This window comes from Lepidochelys kempii, chromosome 7 (assembly GCF_965140265.1).
Source record: "Lepidochelys kempii isolate rLepKem1 chromosome 7, rLepKem1.hap2, whole genome shotgun sequence".
Classification (NCBI taxonomy): Eukaryota; Metazoa; Chordata; order Testudines; family Cheloniidae; genus Lepidochelys; species Lepidochelys kempii.
Window position 1 is genome coordinate 82,178,369 of NC_133262.1, and position 19,555 is coordinate 82,197,923.

Below are 19,555 nucleotides of genomic sequence, written 5' to 3' on the forward strand. Positions count from 1 at the left end.
CGTAGTGCTCAGGGAGTGGTCTAAACCTGAGGCTAGACGGGCAAGTGAAGCCCGCTCTCCCCCTGCAAAGCGCTATCAGCAGGGTGGGTGGGAGCCACCTCTTCTCCCACAGGCCCAGTGGGACCTTGCCTCAGGGAAAGATTTGGGGGGCCTCCTAAGTATCATGGGGTAGCCACGTTAGTCTGTATCCACAAAAACAACAAGGAGTCCAGTGGCACCTTAAAGCCTAACAGATTTATTTGAGCATAAGCTTTCATGGGAAAAAACCTCCCTTCTCCCATGGGACAGGCGAGGTGCTGGCCCCCCGGCGGCTCTGGGTCCTGGACACCCGCCACTCATAGGGCACAGACCCGCCCCCCCCCGCCGGAGCAGAGCCAGCTTCAGGCGCGGGGCCAGGCCGGGGCTCGCGCAGGTGCCTTCCCGGCTGGCCCTGTCCCCGCCCCCTGCCCGCAGCCGGGCTCCCTCCTCGGCAGCTCAGGGGCAGCCGGACAATGCGTAGCCGGAGCCCGCCTGAGCATGCCGCGGCCGCGCCGCGCGGTGCAGCTGGCGCCCGGCTCGCTGGCCCTGGTGCTGCGCCGGCGGCGGGAGGCGGCCGGGGAGGCGAGCGGGGCGGCGCTGTTCCGGGCCTTCCGCCGGGCCAACGCCAGGTGCCACTGGAACGCCGGGCTGGCGCGCGCCGTCTCCCGCGTCTCGCTGCAGGGCTGGCTGCGGGGCGGCGTGCTGCTCCTGCAGGGCCCCGCCGCCCCTCTGCAGCGGCTGCGGGACGCCTGGCTCCGCAGGGCGCTGCGGCCGCCGCAGGGGTTTCTCATCCGGGCCGTGGGTGAGTCTGCGGGGAGCGCTGGGCGCCCCAGAGGGGAGGCGTGTCCCCAGGCTGGGCTGCTCTGTTAGGAGGTGCCCCCAAAGGGGCAGGGAGGGCGCTGTCCCCATCGCACGCTGAGGGGTGAGTGAAAAGAAAAGGAGTACTTGGGGCACCTTAGAAGGTGCCCCAAGTACGCCTTTTCTTTTTGCGAATACGGACTAACGCGGCTGTTACTCTGAAACCCGAGGGGTGAGTGTGGCTGATCACGAAGCAAACCCCATAAGGGGGCACCTGGAGAGAAAGCAGCTAAACTGGGAGGAGGGTGCCTGCCCTGTGGCATAATCCCACTGGAGGGGGGATATTTCTCCCTCCCTTGTCCTCTCTTTCTGGGGCTAGGGAGCCTTCCGTTGGCTTTCTGCTCCCCATTCTCTGTGGCCAGAGACCGCTGGCCTGGCAGCACAGTCTCCTGCTAAATTCGTAATTGCGACACAAACCAAAATATTACAAGTTAAAATGAATCAACCTCCCTAGGTAGATGATGTCTGGTGTGAGGCATGACGTGCCTGTGTTGCTGGAAAAAAGCAGCCAGGTATCAAAGAGGTCTGAAGGATGCTGGTGCATTTTTATTGAAAAGAAGTTGGCTCTGCTTGAGAGAGAGAGGCACTTCACAGGGAGCAGCAAAATGTTCTCAGGCACCTGGAAAATAATGTGCAGTTGTTTAAAATAATTTACATGTATGTGACACTGGTGGACTGACCTTTTCTGGGCTAGTGATCTGTTTGTAGATTCAGTAAAACTCCCCTTAAAAGTTTCCTTTACTTAAGTACTTTCCAATGTGGACTCTTGGTCCGGCTAATATGCATGTGTGTAGCCCCAAAGTGGGAGTCACTGTTATTCATCAGCATAGGAGTTTGCAGGATCAGGGGTTTCTACAGATTCTGTGATGCCTGTACAAACCAGTACGTATGGACATTAATTTCTATGAATGAAGGAAACTGGCTATTTTTTAAAAAAGGAGGACCTGTAGCACCTTAGAGACTAACAAATTTATTTGAGCATAAGCTTTCGTGAGCTACAGCTCACTTCATCGGGTGCATTCAGTGGAAAATACAGTAGGGAGACTTATATACACAGAGTACATGAAACACTGGGTGTTACCATACACACTGTAACAAGAGTGATCAGGTAAGGTGAGCTATTACCAGAAGGAGAGCGGGGGAGGAACCTTTTGTAGTGATAATCAGCTGCACTGCTATGGGTACCCGCATGGCCCCACAGAATGCCAACATTTTTATGGCTGACTTAGCGCTTCCTCAGCTCTCGTCCCCTAAAGCTCCTACTCTACTTGCGCTACATTGATGACATCTTCATCATCTGGACCCATGGAAAAGAAGCCCTTGAGCAATTCCACCGTGATTTCAACACTTTCCATCCCACCACCAACCTCGGCCTGGACCAGTCCACACAAGAGATCCACTTCCTGGACACTACAGTGCTAATAAGCGATGGTCACATAAACACCACCCTTTCATGGAAACCCACTGACCGCTATGCCTACCTACATTCCTCCAGCTTTCATCCAGACCACACCACATGATCCATTGTCTCCAGCCAAGCTCTACAATATAACCGCATTTGGTCCAACCCATCAGACAGAGACAAACACCTACAAGCTCTCTATCAAGCATTCTTACAACTACAATACCCACCTGCTGAAGTGAAGAAACAGATTGACAGAGCCAGAAGAGTACCCAGAAGTTACCTACTACAGGACAGGCCCAACAAAGAAAATAACGGAACGCCACTAGCCATTGCCTTCAGCTCCCAACTAAAACCTCTCCAAAGCATCATCAAGGATCTACAATCTATCCTGAAGGATGACCCATCACTCTCACAGATCTTGGGAGACAGGCCAGTCCTTGCTTACAGGGAGCCCCCCCAACCTGAAGCAAATACTCACGAGCAACCACACAACAGAACCACTAACCCAGGAACCTATCCTTGCAACAAAGCCCATTGCCAACTGTGTCTACATATCTATTCAGGGGACACCATCATAGGGCCTAATCACATCAGCCACGCTATCAGAGGCTCGTTCACCTGCACATCTACCAATGTGATATATGCCATTATGTGCCAGCAATGCCCCTCTGCTATGTACATTGGCCAAACTGGACAATCTCAACGTAAAAGAATAAATGGACACAAATCAGACGTCAAGAATTATAACATTCAAAAACCAGTTAGAGAACACTTTTAATCTCTTTGGTCACTCAATTAGAGACCTAAAAGTTGCAATTCTTCAACAAAAAAAGTCAAAAACAGACTCCAACGAGAGACTGCTGAATTGGAATTAATTTGCAAACTGGATACAATTAACTTAGGCTTGAATAGAGACTGGGAGTGGATGGGTGATTACACAAAGTAAAACTATTCTCCTCTCCCCTCCCCCACTGTTCCTCACACATTCTTGTCAACTGCTGGAAATGGCCCACCTTGAGTATCACTACAAAATATTTCCCCCTCCCCCCCCCCCCCCCCCCGCTCTCCTGCTGGTAATAGCTCACCTTACCTGATCACTCTTGTTACAGTGTGTACAGTAACACCTGTTGTTTCATGTTCTCTGTGTATTTAAAATCTCCCCACTGTATTTTCCACTGCATGCATCCGATGAAGTGTGGTGTAGCTCATGAAAGCTTATGCTCAGATAAATTTGTTAGTCTCTAAGGTGCCACAAGTCCTCCTTTTCTTTTTGCGGATACAGCCTAACACGGCTGCTACTCTGAAATCTGGTTATTTATTGTTTGTTTAGTCTTACCTTGGAAAAGGTGTGACTTTGTGTAGTACTTTTAGTTCCATGTATGATACTAATGGATACAACTAGGTTTAACATTAGTACTGTAAACGTTTCTTTTAAGTACCAATATTTACTATAAGTTTTAAATGAAAATAGTGTCGTCCTGATCCTTCACTTGGATCCATATGGGTAGACTCCTGCACCTGTGCAGAGCCCCATTGAAGTTAACTATTGAAGTGTTAGTTGGTGGGAATATTATTTAAAGATACCCTGAGCAATCTGACAGGTTTCAGAGTAACAGCCGTGTTAGTCTGCCAATGTGGTCGGAAGCCATCAAAAAGAAAATGACTTGGAGATCTGAGAGTAGGCCTATCTTCATACCAATGAAATTGACCTGAAAATATATGTTTAAATAATTGAAAGCTACCCTACTTTTTTTCCAGTGGTGTAGTCCTCTTAGTTTAAATAGGTTGGGTTTTTTTTTTGTTTTTTCCTGGTGGATTTATTTGCTTTCACTTTTATTTTGTTGCATATATTTGCTATATTTTTAAAGGAATAACTAAATTAATTGAAAAGTGACATGTTCTCTCTATTTAATGAAGCCAGTGGCTTTTTCAAAAGAACATGGTAAAATGCTGTGAAGAGCATCAACAAGTTAAATCACAAATTCTGATCCTCTCTCACCCCAGCCCTTTCTCGTATGCTCAGTTAAATCATTTTATAGTTTGTGATTAGAATTTCTGACTTGTGGGACCTAGTACTGATACTGCTAGAGTGGATATAAATGAGCAAGGAAAGAATATAGTGTCCAGCATGAAATCAATGGGAACTTTGCCACTGACTTCAGTGAAGCCAGGATTTCATCCCATCTGTATAAACTACGGGAACTACATGTACATCAAAGGTGATATGTCTATTGTATGCAGCACTGGTTTGACTTTAACTAAAACATTGTGGACACTATTAATTACAATTTAAACAAAGATTGCCAAGATTTAGTGAAGACTTAAAGGCCATCAAATGGACACACGACTTTTTATTTTCGTGTGGGTGAAGGAGGATTCTGGAGGAGCTGTTTGTTTCTAAAAAAAGAAAAGGAGTACTTGTTTCTAGTGTGTTTTGGGAGAGAGTGGTAGTCCAATGGGGGAGGTGAACTCAGCAAATTGAGAATGAACTTGTTTTCATTATTGGATAGTAGTAAACATCTACTTAGATCATAAACTCTGTGGACAAGGACTGTCTTTTATTCTGTATTTGTACAGCATCTTGCACAATGGAGTCCTCCTGGTCCATGACTGGAGCACCCAGTTGTTTTAAAAAAATGGACAGAAACTGTTGAATATTCTAATCAGATTGCATTATAAAGAGCAGCATGTAGACCTCAATACCATTTGGCTTATGCAATTAGTTGATATCCAGTTAATTAAACTAGTGGCCCATCTGGTCTAATGAGGTCAGATTGCAATCGTGATTATTATGCATAAAAGTATTGTACCCTGATTATGGGAGTGCTCTTTTTCATTGAAGACCACTCAGAAATATGAGCAAATGCAGAATATGGCAGCCCACTTGTTTAGTTGTGGTTCACACATGGAGCGTATTACACTTATGCTCCAGAGACTGCACTGGCTCATGGTTTTTCAGGTTGAATTCAAGGCGTTTGTTTTCATCCGTGAAGCCCTTTATGGTTTGCATCCTGTGTATTTCAAAAAGTTCTTTGTGCTTTAACCTGACAATAGAGAGAAACTGGGAGATGGAGGTGCTAATCCCTACATTTGTATATGTATAGTCTGAAGGCAGGACATCCTCACCGGGGTGCCCTCAGTTCTAGAATTTGCTTAGCCCTTGCACCAAATAGAACCTAAAGTTTTTCACCTGCAGAACATGTTACAAGGCCTATCTATTAGGCTTTTCCTCAGTTGGGGGGAAAAGGATATCAAGGCTGCTGCTTTTTTTTTATTTTATTTTTTTTTAGGTAGGTTGTGGAGTTCTTTGGGTCATTTTTGAAATGGTTAATTAGGATAATTTTTGGCTCTGTGTGTGTGCTTATAGACAGCACTAAATTTGCAAAATGAATATATAAATATCCAAATATGTGATAAGTGAGATACTTAAGTGTAGTCCTTGCTCTGTGTCAAAAATCTACGTGTTTGCTTGCTTGTTCTTTTAATCTGAGTTATTTGCATTTAACCTAATGTCTGAATTTTATGTGTCTATATAAAACACATGTTATTAACAGAAAAATGAGCTCAACATGCTAATTCCTAGTTTAAAATCCTGGGTGTTTTTTTTTTTTTTCCTTTTAAGGACCTAGTAAATTTGTTTGGCTTTTCACTTTGGTAAACTATCCTCTGTCCTGCTTCCCTTAGCTGTCCTATTATCAGTTTAACACACATTGAGGGGAGGTGGGGAATAATTTTCTTAAGTCTGCATTTACCAAGATAATCAGTTTGGCACCTTTCTCACAGGGACTTTGTGTGTAACCAAAGTTGGCTAGAGATCTCTTAACAGATTCCCTGACCAGTATAACTAGGACCTTTATTCAGTTAAACATGTGATTTCATTAGCATTGATAGAAAAAGGTACTTTATGTTCTTAGAAATGAGGTTCTTATTTTGTTATTGAGGGAATCATTCATCAAGTGGGTTACTCTCTGCAGGTAGACTGGTTTCTGTAAGTTAAACTTTTTTGCTCTTGCTAATATCCCTGGCTTTCTATCATTAGCATACGTATTTAAAGTGAAGTTCTACTTGAAAGTGACTATAAAAATTGCATTGTGAGATGGGTGTTTGAAATTTTTCTGATCTCAGATTAAATGTGTTCTTATGAGTAAAATTGTTATATAATCAGCCCTGAAAATTCAGCTGGCTTCTTTTAAATATCAGGTGTGTTGATAGTACACAAAGGATCAATGAGGCCAGTATCACATCTGACCGCCTTTGACTCCTATAAACCCAATGGATCAGGTACCCAGTTTGGAGCCAGGGGAACTTTGGCAGTTGATTATTGAACCAGAATAAAATCCAATTCATTGTCCCAGAGCTGTGTTAGTACTGCATGTCAACAGTAATAAAACCGGTTTCAGAGTAGCAGCTGTGTTAGTCTGTATTCGCAAAAAGAAAAGGAGTACTTGTGGCACCTTCGAGACTAACCAATTCAGTGCTGAATGAGTCTGATGAAGTGAGCTGTAGCTCACGAAAGCTTATGCTCAAATAAATTTGGTAATCTCTAAAGTGCCACAAGTACTCCTTGTCTTTTTTAGTAGTAAAACCTTACTTCAGGGAGTAAAGTAAGGCTTGGTTTGTACTTAAAAAAAAATAGGTTGGCATAGCTATGTCTGACTTACTGTGCAGACAAAAGCCCCGGTATAGATTCAGCTATGTTGAGAGAAGAGGGATATTTATGGAGAGTTCCTCCCAAGCCTGAGGGCAGCATGGGAGAAAGCATGGAGCTGTTTGTGAAGATTATGCATGTAAATTTGGTTTGCTATTGACATTGTGGCAGAGGTAGGTTTTTAAAGGGAAAGGCATACCTTTTTGAACTCATCCACATAGACTGTCATCATTTAAATTGCACAGGGAAGCAGCATGAAAGAAAGCACAGAGCTGTTTGTGAAAAGAAGTCAAGGATGGGAACCATTGTCAGAGCAGAGGGGAGGGGTTGATGCAAAGTGACACAGTTGATTAGGTCGGAAGGGGCAGAGTTGTCTAGAACAGTGGTTCTCAAACCGGTCCGAGGCCCCCTGAGGGGCTGCAAAAAGGTTTCAGGGGGGCTGGCAAGCAGGGTCAGCATTAGACTTATTGGGGCCCAGGGCAGAAAGCCGAAGCCCTGTCGTATGGGGTTGAACCCTGAGCCCCGCCACCCGAGGCTGAAGCCAAAGCCTTAGCAATGTAGCTTTGTGGGGGCTCCTGTGGCATGAGGCCACAGGCAATTGCACTGTTGCTAGACCCCTAACACTGGCCTTGGATTTTACATGCAGAAAACCCATTATTGTGACACAGGAGGGCCGTGGAATTTTTATAGCATGTTGGGGACGACCTCAGAAAGAAAAAGTTTGAGAACCCCTGGTCTAGAACCTTGAAGAAGGAAACATGCTTGAGTTTGATGCATAGTAGAAGGGGAATATTCAAAAAGGGGAATGATGTGATAGCTTTTTGATGATTGAAGACTATTAGTATTAATTTGTATTGCGGTATCACCTAATGGCCCCAGTTCAATCTGGGCTCTGTTGTGAAGAAGCTGCACTTTTAACTTGGACCTTTCTTTGTAAATATGCTGGACTGGAGATGCACAAGCTTGATGGTAAGAGCATATAAAAGTGCTACAGAGGAAAAAGCCATTTGGCCCAATAAGCATATTCTCTCTCTTTAAATCTATTATTAGATGTTACTCTACCTCCCGACTTTTTCAATTCTCTCTTGCTCCATAGAAATGTCTAGTTTCCTGTCATTTATATCTAGGGCCCTACCAAATTCACGGCCATGAAAAATGCATCATGCACCTTCAAATCTGGTCTCCCCCCATGAAATCTGGTCTTTTGAGTGCTTTTACCCTATACTATACAGTTTTCACAGGGGAGACCAGCATTTCTCAAACTGGGGGGTCCTGACCCAAAAGGGAGTTGCAGGGGAGTGGCAAGGTTATTTTAGGGAGGTTGCGGTATTGCCACCCTTACTTCTGTGCTGTCTTCAGAGCTGGGCAGCCGGAGAGTGGCAGCTGTTGGCCGGGCGCCCAGCTCTAAAGGCAGCGCCCCGCCAATGGCAGCGCAGAAGTAAGGGTGGCAATACTATCCCATGCCACCCTTACTTCTGAGCTGCTGCCTTCAGAGCGTGGTGGCTGCTGACTGAGGGCCCAGCTTTGCTGGCAACAGTGCAGAAGTTGGCAGTACCATACTATGCCATGCTTACTTCTCCGCTACTGTTGGCAGTGGCTCTGCCTTCAGAGCTGGGATCCTGGCTAGCAGCCACCTCTCTCCATCTGCCCAGCTCTGAAGGCAGTGCCACCGCCAGCAATAACACAGAAGAAAGTGTAGCAGTACCCGAATCTCCCCTACAATAACCTTACGACCCCCCTCCCAAGGCTCCTTTTTGGGTCAGGACCCCTACAGTTACAACACAGTGATATTTCAGATTTAAATAGCTGAAATCATTAAATTTTTGATTTTTAAAATCCCATGACTGTGAAATTGACCAAAATGGAGGTGAATTTGGTAGGGCCCTATTTATTTCATTTTGCTTCTTTGTCCTTAATTTGCAATTTATTCCATATGTTCAGTATGATTTGATTGAAGTGGTTTCACTTAAAATCTGTTTTTCTGCAGTACATCTTTCCAGCACAGTGATGATATACGAAAAGAAATATTGAATGTTACATAGTTCTTATACGTTGACTTGCACAACCAAAAAAGATCTGATTTTATCATGTGTTTAATGTTTAAAAATAGATTTTATACTTCGGTTGAGGCAACCTAATTTTTCAACTGCAACTCTCTGTAGGGTTTATGAAATAGTAGAGCCAGTTGCAAATTTTTGTGACAAACTGTTTTTTATCAGAAAATGCCCATTGATCAAAACTGAAACTGTCCATAGGAAAGGATCGGTGTTGACTATTTTTTCTCATTTCAAAATAAAGTTGGAAAAATAATTGAAATGTCGCCAGTGGCATTTTTTGATGACAGAGGGAGTTGGTTGCAATTTTGTAACTGTGTCATGCTTCCATTGAGAGAGATGAGGAAAATTAGTCCCCAAGGGAAGAGTTGAATTAATTATATGTTCATTTTAGCACTGCATGGCAACTGTGAATTGGAGAGATAGGGAAAGCATTTTGGTGAAGGACACAAAAGTAAAAGTAGACATTCAGTCCCTCTTGAAGAAACAAAGCTGCAACTATATTGAGAGTAATTTAATAAATGAAGGGGAGAAAATTCAGTGGTTCTTGCTAGCTCTTATTTGAAATTGCATAGATCTCTTCTGGATGGCCCACTCATTGAAATAGGTTGCCAATGCTGCTGTTCTGCTCGAGTGATTATTTTGGTAGCCCATCGTCTGTCTTCTCTGGCTATTAATTAGAGGTTGCTTCCACAGCATCCCAGCCTGCTGTCTTTCCTCTAATCATCCTATCCAAATATAGTTTGTTGAAAGTGTCTTCTCGATGCCAAAAGTCAGCCTCCTCTTGATTGCTAATCTCAGATGGAAGAGGATGATGGAAAGCCTTGTCAACCCCTCTTGCTTGTTCCTTGCCATCTGCAATGGCAGATCCAGGGAACTACAAGCAGTCCTTCCAATGACAGCAGCAACTTTCTGTCAGAAAGGAAGTGAAGTTGGAAAGCTGCAGACAAAACAAGTTCTAAAAAGTAGCCTTTTTAAAGACCAATATTAGTTTGTCTGTATTTTTTTTTAATGCAGCATTTTTAAAAAACAATATATTTTGTCAACACAGGATATCACTTTCTAAAGAGAATAAGATGGGTTATTTGAAAGTTCCTTCAGAAAGGGATTCAGTAATGTGGAAAACAAGGAGAATGAACACTTTTTATGCTTCTTTTGTACTATCAATTTGATACCAGCAAAATTCTCACCTGGTATGTCAGGTACATGGTGAGAAAGCATTTCCTTCAAATTTGAGAGAAAATATAGCCTTTTTTTACTAGAGGGTGGAGGTTAGGAGTATTTGAATACTTGAATTAGAGAACCTGCTAACTATACAGCAGTGGACCTGCAATGTTGAAATTCTTTGCAAGCAGCCCATTTAGAACATCTAGTAAAAATGCCCTGCACGCTTCATTTAGACCCTGATCCTGTGATCAGATTCACACAAGTGGACCCTTACTGAAGCCAGTGGGACACCACGTAGGCGCATGGGTCCATCCACTTGCAGAATTGGGGCCTTGATTTGACCTGAGGCCTGGTTGGAACACCAGCTTGAATGTAAGAAGTTCATCCCACCTGAACTGTATCCCATAGGATGAATGTAATTATTTAATATGTCTACACAAGTTCACTTTACAGTCATAGGAACACCGGTATACTATACCAGCAAAGCACTCCTGGTGTGGATGCAGCTTATACTGACAAAGCTGTGGTTTGTACTGGTATAGTAAAGCCCTGGCTCTCGTCTCCTTAAGTGAGCCATGCGGGTCAAAGCACAGTTTTGCCTGTATAGCTGTATCTACACTAAGGGCTTTTGCTGTCACAGCTGTGTTGGTCTTCATACCCTGACTGACAGCTGTTCTGGCAAAAATCTGTAGTGTAGAGCTGGCCTAAACAGAAGTGCTGATATTTGGGAATTGGCATTGTTATATTGGCTGTACATTGTATAGTTTATTTGGCAACTCATGCACGATAGTGTTAACAAACAGTTCTACAAATACTAGCAACCCAGTTACATGGGTGTTTGACTACCTAACGTTTCGGTACCAGTGGCTTATATTTGTATTATTAATATTGAAATTAAACTTGTGTAACTCTGCAAATTTCTACTCAGAGTAAACTTTGATATTCTTTTAAAACTCATTTACATTTTACACTTTTAAATTGTTGAGAACAAATTATATATTTTTTAAAGCATCACAAATAAACTGAAGAGAGGGCTCCTAAATAACATGTAAACTATGTATACAGTAATTAATATCAATGTTAGCATCATAATCTCACAACATATTATTATGGAAAGCCTAGGTGAAATTGTTTTTTGAGCAGTGCTCACTAATATTTTGAGACTTTTAGGAAATCTCATGATTCTTGAGACCTTCCATTTGCTGAGTTGTTCTGTAACGTTACACATGGGGGAACACAAACTTAATGAGGATAGCAACTCAGCAGGAGATTGTTTATGTGCTTCTTGGATTCCTTTTTCTTGGATTTCCTTACTGTGCACTTCTTTCATGTCTGTTCCAGACTTTGATCTGTTCTGGTAAACAAGGTCACAGGTTTAAAAATCAAGGTTGATTAGTTTTGTAACCAAATAAGTTAGTGTGTTTTTTTTTCTATGTGCTGACTTGAAAAGTTTTGGTGGCCTAAGAAACATGTTGTACATGTTGTATTTTTTATAACTGTATATAGGTAATCAGAATATAAAGAATATTTTCTAATTAATCTCAAATTTTTAAACTGTTATGCCCAAATTTATTGCTCTAGGGCTATTTCCAGTACCCTGAGTCTGAAACTGTGAACTAGTGTGTTCTATTTAGTATTTGATCTCTGATTATTACAGTCATTTCTGTAAATCCTATGCTGCTAAATCTCAGGAAGAATGTCTTGTGTTCTTTGAAAGATGACTTATCTTGAAGCAAGATGGCTTTGAAAACTTATCTGTTGTTAGTTACTTACTCATCTGATGCTCCTAATACCATGACTATGAGAGCCTGTTTTTGATTCCAAAGACTCAGGAGCACTCACAATTCCATTTGAAGTCAGTGGCAGCTCCAGTCCTCAGCACATTTGAAAATCCGGCTCTTTATTTAAAAAAATCCAAACCAATAGAAATATTACCATATGCAATAGATGGCCCATAGCAAAGATTGTCTAACCAATAAGTAATTGTTCCTGTTCATATCACTTCTGCTTGATATGTAGTATAGTGGTTCAATTTAATTTGTCTTGAAATTAAAACAAACAGTTCTACAAAAATGATTGGGGATGGAAAAATTAAAGTGCATGGACAGTCTCTCTGTTGCTGGAAACATCTAGCCCCTAGAAAATGTTTCATTTGTTTAAAGATTCTTCTGATTTCTTTTAAAAAGAAAATGAAATATTGCTTGAATTTTGTTCTTGGTCTTTGAGTTCTTTTACATTGCTATTCAGAAGTTCCTGATTCAGACTTCAGCAGTATTAACCCCCAACTCAGAATAAAAGCTACAGTTTGTACTCAATCTTTTTTATATTGTACAGGTTTGTTTCATTTCCTGGCATGAAAATAAGACTATAGTATGTGGGTTGCAGAATACTGATTCTTTAAAAGCACATATTTACATTATCTTGTGTAAATAAGGAAGCAAAGTTTAAAGTAACACTAGTTAATGCAATCATCAACTATCAACAAATTCCTAAATCTCATTTCAACATTTATTTTGCTAGTCTTAACATGTCTATCTCTCGTTTTACTGGAGGATGCTGACTTTCATGACCAATATGAACAGATGCATTTCAGTTGTGAAAATTGTGAATGTTTGTTGAAGGCCCATGGGAATCCAATAGCTTTTCCAGATGGCTGTTGTTTTGCATGGCCTCATTAACAACATGGTGTAAATGTAACCATACCCTTTCTTTTTTAAATTGGTGTAATCCAAGGGAACTTCACAGTTAACATAGGTCAAAGGTGGTGGTAATGGTTGGAGTTGTGCAAAGCAGGGTAGTCATAGCGAGAAATGCGATTGCCTGCATTGCCTTGATGTGTAATGATATCTAACAAGATCAACAGGCAATCTTAGACACTTCAGAAACTAACATTAAGGTTGGTGTACTATATTTCTAACAGATTTGGTTTATGAAGACACAAGCAAAACCAGCGTTCCTAAAGCAGTGTCATCTACACAGACAGGCACGCTTTTTTGTTAACCCTGTTTTTTTTTTTAAACTTGTTTTATTTTATTGTAGTGGATGTGACACATTGACAGTATCCTGAACAAAACATATGGAATTAACTTTACTGAATTAAGTTAAACCTTCTTGAATTAGGATTAATACCTTTGGGGTACATTGTGTTAAAAATGCAATTGTGTATGTGTTGTGGAATTGTATGTATTTTCATGGGAAGGGTAAAGAGGAGATTAGCAGGGGGTTGATTAGGTAAATTCACTCAGGTTGTAATATTTCCAGAAAAACCACCTTTCTGGAAAGAGAGAAGAGGGAGTTAAAAAAATAGAACTACTCCTCTTGAGCATGTTCAGTGAACCCCTGAAATTTTTACCAGAACCAAATGAAGCCATGCTCCCTTTGACATCACAACACGGATGTTCTCCACTTGGTTTGATCAGGTGGGTTCAGGCGGGAACGGGGACCACTGTTGGGACGGCTTACAGTTTTGGAGACTGATACAGATATACAACAAAATTCTCCTTGAAATGACATTTATATCAGGAACAGAAGAAGATTGTAGGCACAAAACTTCTTTGTAATTTTTTTTTCTTTTTGAAGAGAGCCTCCTCAAATTTTTATCTTTCATTTATAAAAGAAAAATATTCTTTTTGTTTGTTTGTTTTGTTTGTTTGTTGGGAATGTTAACAGATGTTGTCAAGGTTCCTTCCCCACTCTGAACTCTAGGGTACAGATGTAGGGACCTGCATGAAAGACTCCCTAAGCTCATTCTTACCAGGTTAGGTTAAAAACTTCCCCAAGGTACAAACTTTGCCTTGTCCTTAAACCGTATGCTGCCACCACCAAGCGTCTTAAACAAAGAACAGGGAAAGAGCCCACGTGGAGATGTCTTCCCCCAAAATATCCCCCTGAAGCCCTACACCCCCTTTCTTGGGGAAGGCTTGATAATCATAGAATATCAGAGTTGGAAGGGACCTCAGGAGGTCGTCTAGTCCAACCCCCTGCTCAAAGCAGGACTAGTCCCCAATGTTTGCCCCAGAACCCTAAATGGCCCCCTCAAGGATTGAACTCACAACTCTGGGTTTAGCAGGCCAATGCTCAAACCACTGAGCTATCCCTCCCCACCAATAATAATAAGGATAATAATCCTCACCAATTGGTACAGGTGAACACAGACCCAAACCCTTGGATCTTAAGAACAATGAAAAAGTAATCAGGTTCTTAAAAGAAGAATTTTAATTAAAGAAAAGGTAAAAGAATCACCTCTGTAAAATCAGGATGGTAAATACCTTACAGGCTAATCAGATTCAAAACATAGAGAATCCCTCTAGGCAAAACCTTAAATTACAAAAAGACACAAAAACAGGAATATACATTCCCTCCAGCACAGCGTATTTTACCAGCCATTAAACAAAAGAAAATATAACGCATTCTCTAGCTAGATTACTTTCCAACTTAAGAGGAGTTGGAAGGCTTGCATTTCTGATTTCTTTCCAGCAAAAGTATCACACAGACAGACAACGCTTTGGTTCCCCCCCAGATTTGAAAGTGTATTGTCCCCTCATTGGTGATTTTGGGTCAGGTCCCAGCGAGGTTACCTTAGCTTCTTAACCCTTTACAGGTGGAAGGGTTTTGCCTCTGGCCAGGAAGGATTTTATAGCACTGTATTCAGAAAGGTGGTTTATTTATATTTATGACAGATGTGCTGCTGCCTGATTAATGGAGTGCAACGGAAAATTATCTACAATTATTAACCAACAGGAGCAGCAAAGTTGGGAAGCTGTGCCTCTCTCAGTGCATGAAATTCCACATCTGAGATTAGAATTTTTTTTACAAAGAGAAACTAAATGCAAACATATCCTTTTTTTAATGCAATGTGATGTTTAAATTAAGCTTTTGCTCACATGTAATCCAATTAATGGATTGGGTCCTTAATGTGCAAAATTAAATTATAATCCGCGTGCCCATGTTAAAGTAATTAACAGCTATTACTTGGCCCTTGAACATAATACAAGAAAAATTTATACTTAAGATAAATGTTTTTATAGAACATGTTCTCTCAAGCCCATCTGATGATCAGTTTTGAGTTAAATCAGATTATTTTTAATAGGTATTGGGCTGCAGAATATGAATTGCCAAGAGATTTAAACCCATTTCAGAATGAAGTTGAATCCCCAACAAAGAGTGGGGAATTAACTTTAAAATGGAACTGGCTTTAGTCATTATCTGCTTCTTTAAATCCTGTGTTAATCCTATACTGATGTTAATGGATGATACTGATTTATTTGCTCCTTTTGACAGGCTTTCCTTTAAAACAGGAGACAGCCATTCTAATCTATTGAAATAAAGTGACTGAGTATAATACCTTGGATGTAAAAGGGTAGAATTAATTGTGTAAATGTGCATCTTTTTATCAGTTTTTGCCACTAATATTGTAACTGGAGATGTTGGAGAAGCTTCACTTTTCTTCTTCAGTATAGACTAGAATAGAGAAATGGTACATGCAGACCAGCCAAACTGATTGTGCTGTCATCAGGCTGTGGGATTTGATTTATTTAATTTGTTCGAATGATCTGGCACAGAACTGGAGTTTCACCATCATTGGTGTAACAGCTGCTCAGACTCTACAGTATGTATAAGTACTTACAATTAAAGAGAAGATACTTCTCAGACCAGAAGTCAAATGTGAGTTCATAATGTAGGCCTCTTTGCTCCGTTCACATTTTTACTCTGACACTCCCTTACTACATTGTATGTGATGGTTCATTTGGAAATATTTAACCTTGCAAAACCACTAAATAAAGCTCAAGGTAAAAATAGGAAATATGTCAGACTGCTGGTGAGTGAGTGGCCTTATTAAAATAATTTTGCCAGCTATTTTGGTCTGAGGGAGCTGTTGTGGTTAAGTGGGTTATATAATCCACCAGCTAAAAATTTACAGAGGAGACTAACTGTGACAACTATGAAGAAGCTGGAAGACAGTACCTTAATCTGGATAAATATGTCAGACGTTTTTTAAAGAGAGATTTTTCTATATCTTTTTTTCAAGAACAGTCCTGTTAGAAGAATGTTTGCCATCTGTATGATCAAGACAGAGCACACTTAGGGATGACTTGCACCAAACCCTCAATAATTTTCATAGAACTTGTCATGGGGAAACTGTCTGAATACTGTGTGCAGTTATTTAATGTAGGTGATGCAATGCTTTCTTAGATTTAGAGTATTACTAATGCAAGAGGAAAGGTTAACAACAGCCAAGATTCATAAAATTATTCAGCAGTGATGAGTCTGTCGAAATGTTTTGGAGTAGGTAATGATGAATAAAACAGAATTTATTTTATTCTAATTTGGCTTCTCGTATATTGATCTATTACTTGGAGTCTAGAGTACAGTGCATATAGAGTATGTAGTTAGCTGTAAGCATCAGGACATGTATCGGACTCTGGAGCAGAAAGTTAGGGAAAAAGGCATATGAAATAGAAATTGTTGTAATTCAACAAGTTCACCCCATTTTAAAATCATTACAATACCAAATAAAACCATGTTGCTAGTTTTGCTTTGCAAAGTTGTATTTCTTTTGCATATCTGGTCTTGATCTGCAGCATTTGTATTCTAATAATTCTAATCTTTCTCAGACTTACTTTTCCATTTTACACTCCCATCACCCACCAACCAAACAGCAGGAAATGTTATGTCCTTCTGGCTAAAATAAGTAAACTGAAACTGCCCTGTGGAATAGGAGAGATAAGGTGGGTGAGGTCATACCTTTTATGGGACTGATATCTGTTGGTGAGGGAGACAAGCTTTCTTCAGACTTGAAGAAGAGCTCTGTGTGGCTCGACAGCTTGTCTCTCACCAGCTGAAGTTGGTCCAGTGAATGATATGACCTCACCCACCTTATCTCTCTAATATCCTGGGATCAACATGGCTACAACTACACTGTGTACAGCTGTGGAATAGGAGACTAATAGGTGCTGATGCCAAGGAAGAAGAGACAAGAAAATCTCACCGAGGATTTTACAGTCTAAACTAGGGGTTCTAAGGCTGTAGGTTGTGATGTCAAAATAATTCCTCAATGACCTTTTGTGTGGTGGTTATGATGCTGCTTGTCATTCATGCCGTGGTCTTTCAACAGTTCTTTCTAGCCAAAGACTAGAACTTTGAGTTTCAAAAACAGACTACTCGGTCCTCAGAGGCCCCATGTATGCTGGGTCTTACACCGCGTGACCTGATATGTTTTTAAACACCCAGGTTTATTTTAATTATCCTTTTTTAAACCGTTTGATTCCGTCCACTTTGACTAATTGTACTTTAAAACCACTCTAGATTATGCAGTTTATAAACCACCTTAGTGTTTAGAAGTCTAAACCACTTGAGTATCTTTGTATTCAGATGTGGACCCATTGCCAGGTTCAGCAACAGGTAAATGAAGAGGTCATTTCTGTATGTTCCTGACCAGTGGTAAGATGCTAACTTAGAACTGTTCCCTTCCTGGTGGGGTTTTTACTAGGTAGACTGTGCTTCCTGGGCCCAAAAAGGGGAGCTGTCAACCCCTAGCCAAGCTGAGATTGGAGAGGGAAATGAACCAGTTACATCTGGGAAAAGGTGTATACTGCCAGCAAAGCCTGGCAGGTTTTGTTGGACAGAGTAGCCAATATGAGAGGTGGTACATGAGTCCATTATGTCACTGCAGGGCCAAAGCCCCCTTCAGCCAAAGCTGGTGAAGGCTCAGTTGTTGAAACAGTGTGGATGAGATGAAAGTTTAACACTTTAAGAACTCAAATCTACATCTGCATTTGATTGTGGCTCACTTGTCATCCACAAAGAGAAAGCCAGCTTATTGGAAAAATTATCCCATGAACTTTGCAGCACAAATGCCAATTCTATAATTACTCCCAGTTTAATGGTGTGAAGGTGATGTATTGGTGGAAATAGTAATATGCCCAGTGAAAGAAGGGTGATATTTATCTACATCCAAAAAAAAAAAGTGAAATAGTTGGAAATACTTCTAACTCTTAGATTCTGTACTGTATATTAGATATATTAAAGGAGCTAGAACCTAGGTTCTCTATAGGCACTAAACACCGTTGGTAGTCAGTTTACTGGGAAAGATAAATCTTCTCATTTTGAAAGTGACAGCATTGTCCCTTCTCTTTTCCTCCATCTGAATCCTCTATACGCTCTTCCTGATGCTTTCTATTAAGCACATTACACCCTCACTGTCACATGCTGTCATAAATATAAAGGGAAGGGTAAACCCCTTTGAAATCCCTCCTGGCCAGGGGAAAGCTCCTCTCACCTGTAAAGGGTTAAGAAGCTAAAGGTAACCTCGCTGGCACCTGACCAAAATGACCAATGAGGAGACAAGATACTTTCAAAAGCTGGGAGGAGGGAGAGAAACAAAGGGTCTGTGTCTGTCTGTCTAGTCGTCTTGGCCAGGGACAGAACAGGAATGGAGTCTTAGAACTTGTAGTAAGTAATCTAGCTAGGTATGTGTTAGATTATGATTTCTTTAAATGGCTGAGAAAAGAATTGTGCTGAATAGAATAACTATTTCTGTCTGTGTATCTTTTTTGTAACTTAAGGTTTTGCCTAGAGGGGTTCTCTATGTTTTTGAATCTAATTACCCTGTAAGATATCTACCATCCTGATTTTACAGGGGGGATTTCTTTATTTCTATTTACTTCTATTTTTTATTAAAAGTCTTCTTGTAAAACACTGAATGCTTTTTCATTGTTCTCAGATCCAAGGGTTTGGGTCTGTGGTCACCTATGCAAATTGGTGAGGCTTTTTATCCAACATTTCCCAGGAAAGGGGGGGGTGCAAGTGTTGGGAGGATTGTTCATTGTTCTTAAGATCCAAGGGTCTGGGTCTGTAGTCACCTAGGCAAATTGGTGAGGCTTTTTACCAAACCTTGTCCAGGAAGTGGGGTGCAAGGTTTTGGGAAGTATTTTGGGGGGAAGGACGCGTCCAAACAGCTCTTCCCCAGTAACCAGTATTAGTTTGGTGGTGGTAGCGGCCAGTCCAAGGATAACGGGGGGAATATTTTGTACCTTGGGGAAGTTTTGACCTAAGCTGGTAAAGATAAGCTTAGGAGGTTTTTCATGCAGGTCCCCGCGTCTGTACCCTAGAGTTCAGAGTGGGGGAGGAACCTTGACACATGCTTTTATATAGAAATAAAAATTTTCTGTAAATGAGAAAAAACAGATGTGACCCAAATTAGGTCTTTACCATTGTGATTGTCAAAAAGGTGTGGGGTCTAGCTCCTCTGCTGAGGTATGCAGAGCTTGTGGAATTAGAAGCAGAATTCTTTATGCTATTTGGGAGGCTCCTTATGTTGTCAGCTATTGTAGGTGGGACACAGGACCTTGAGCCTCTGTCTTAGTAGGTAAACATGCAAACAAAACAAAAGCTTAATTTTCTTTT

At 41.2% G+C, this 19,555-nt stretch overlaps 1 protein-coding gene across 4 annotated transcripts in view; it reads left to right on the forward strand.

The window, feature by feature from the left end:
• The first annotated feature begins 454 nt into the window (after positions 1-454).
• The window catches only part of STOX1 (storkhead box 1), a 33,766-nt gene continuing 14,665 nt past the window's right edge, over positions 455-19,555 (forward strand). For 2 of the 4 annotated variants that reach the window (XM_073353496.1, XM_073353495.1), the window contains exon 1: positions 455-820. In XM_073353496.1, coding sequence (XP_073209597.1) covers positions 517-820 — 304 coding nt within the window. In that variant the 5' untranslated portion in view covers positions 455-516. Of the gene's footprint in view, positions 821-7,779; positions 7,899-19,555 lie in introns of those variants that run through there. The other 2 variants (XM_073353494.1, XM_073353497.1) reach the window with 2 other exon arrangements.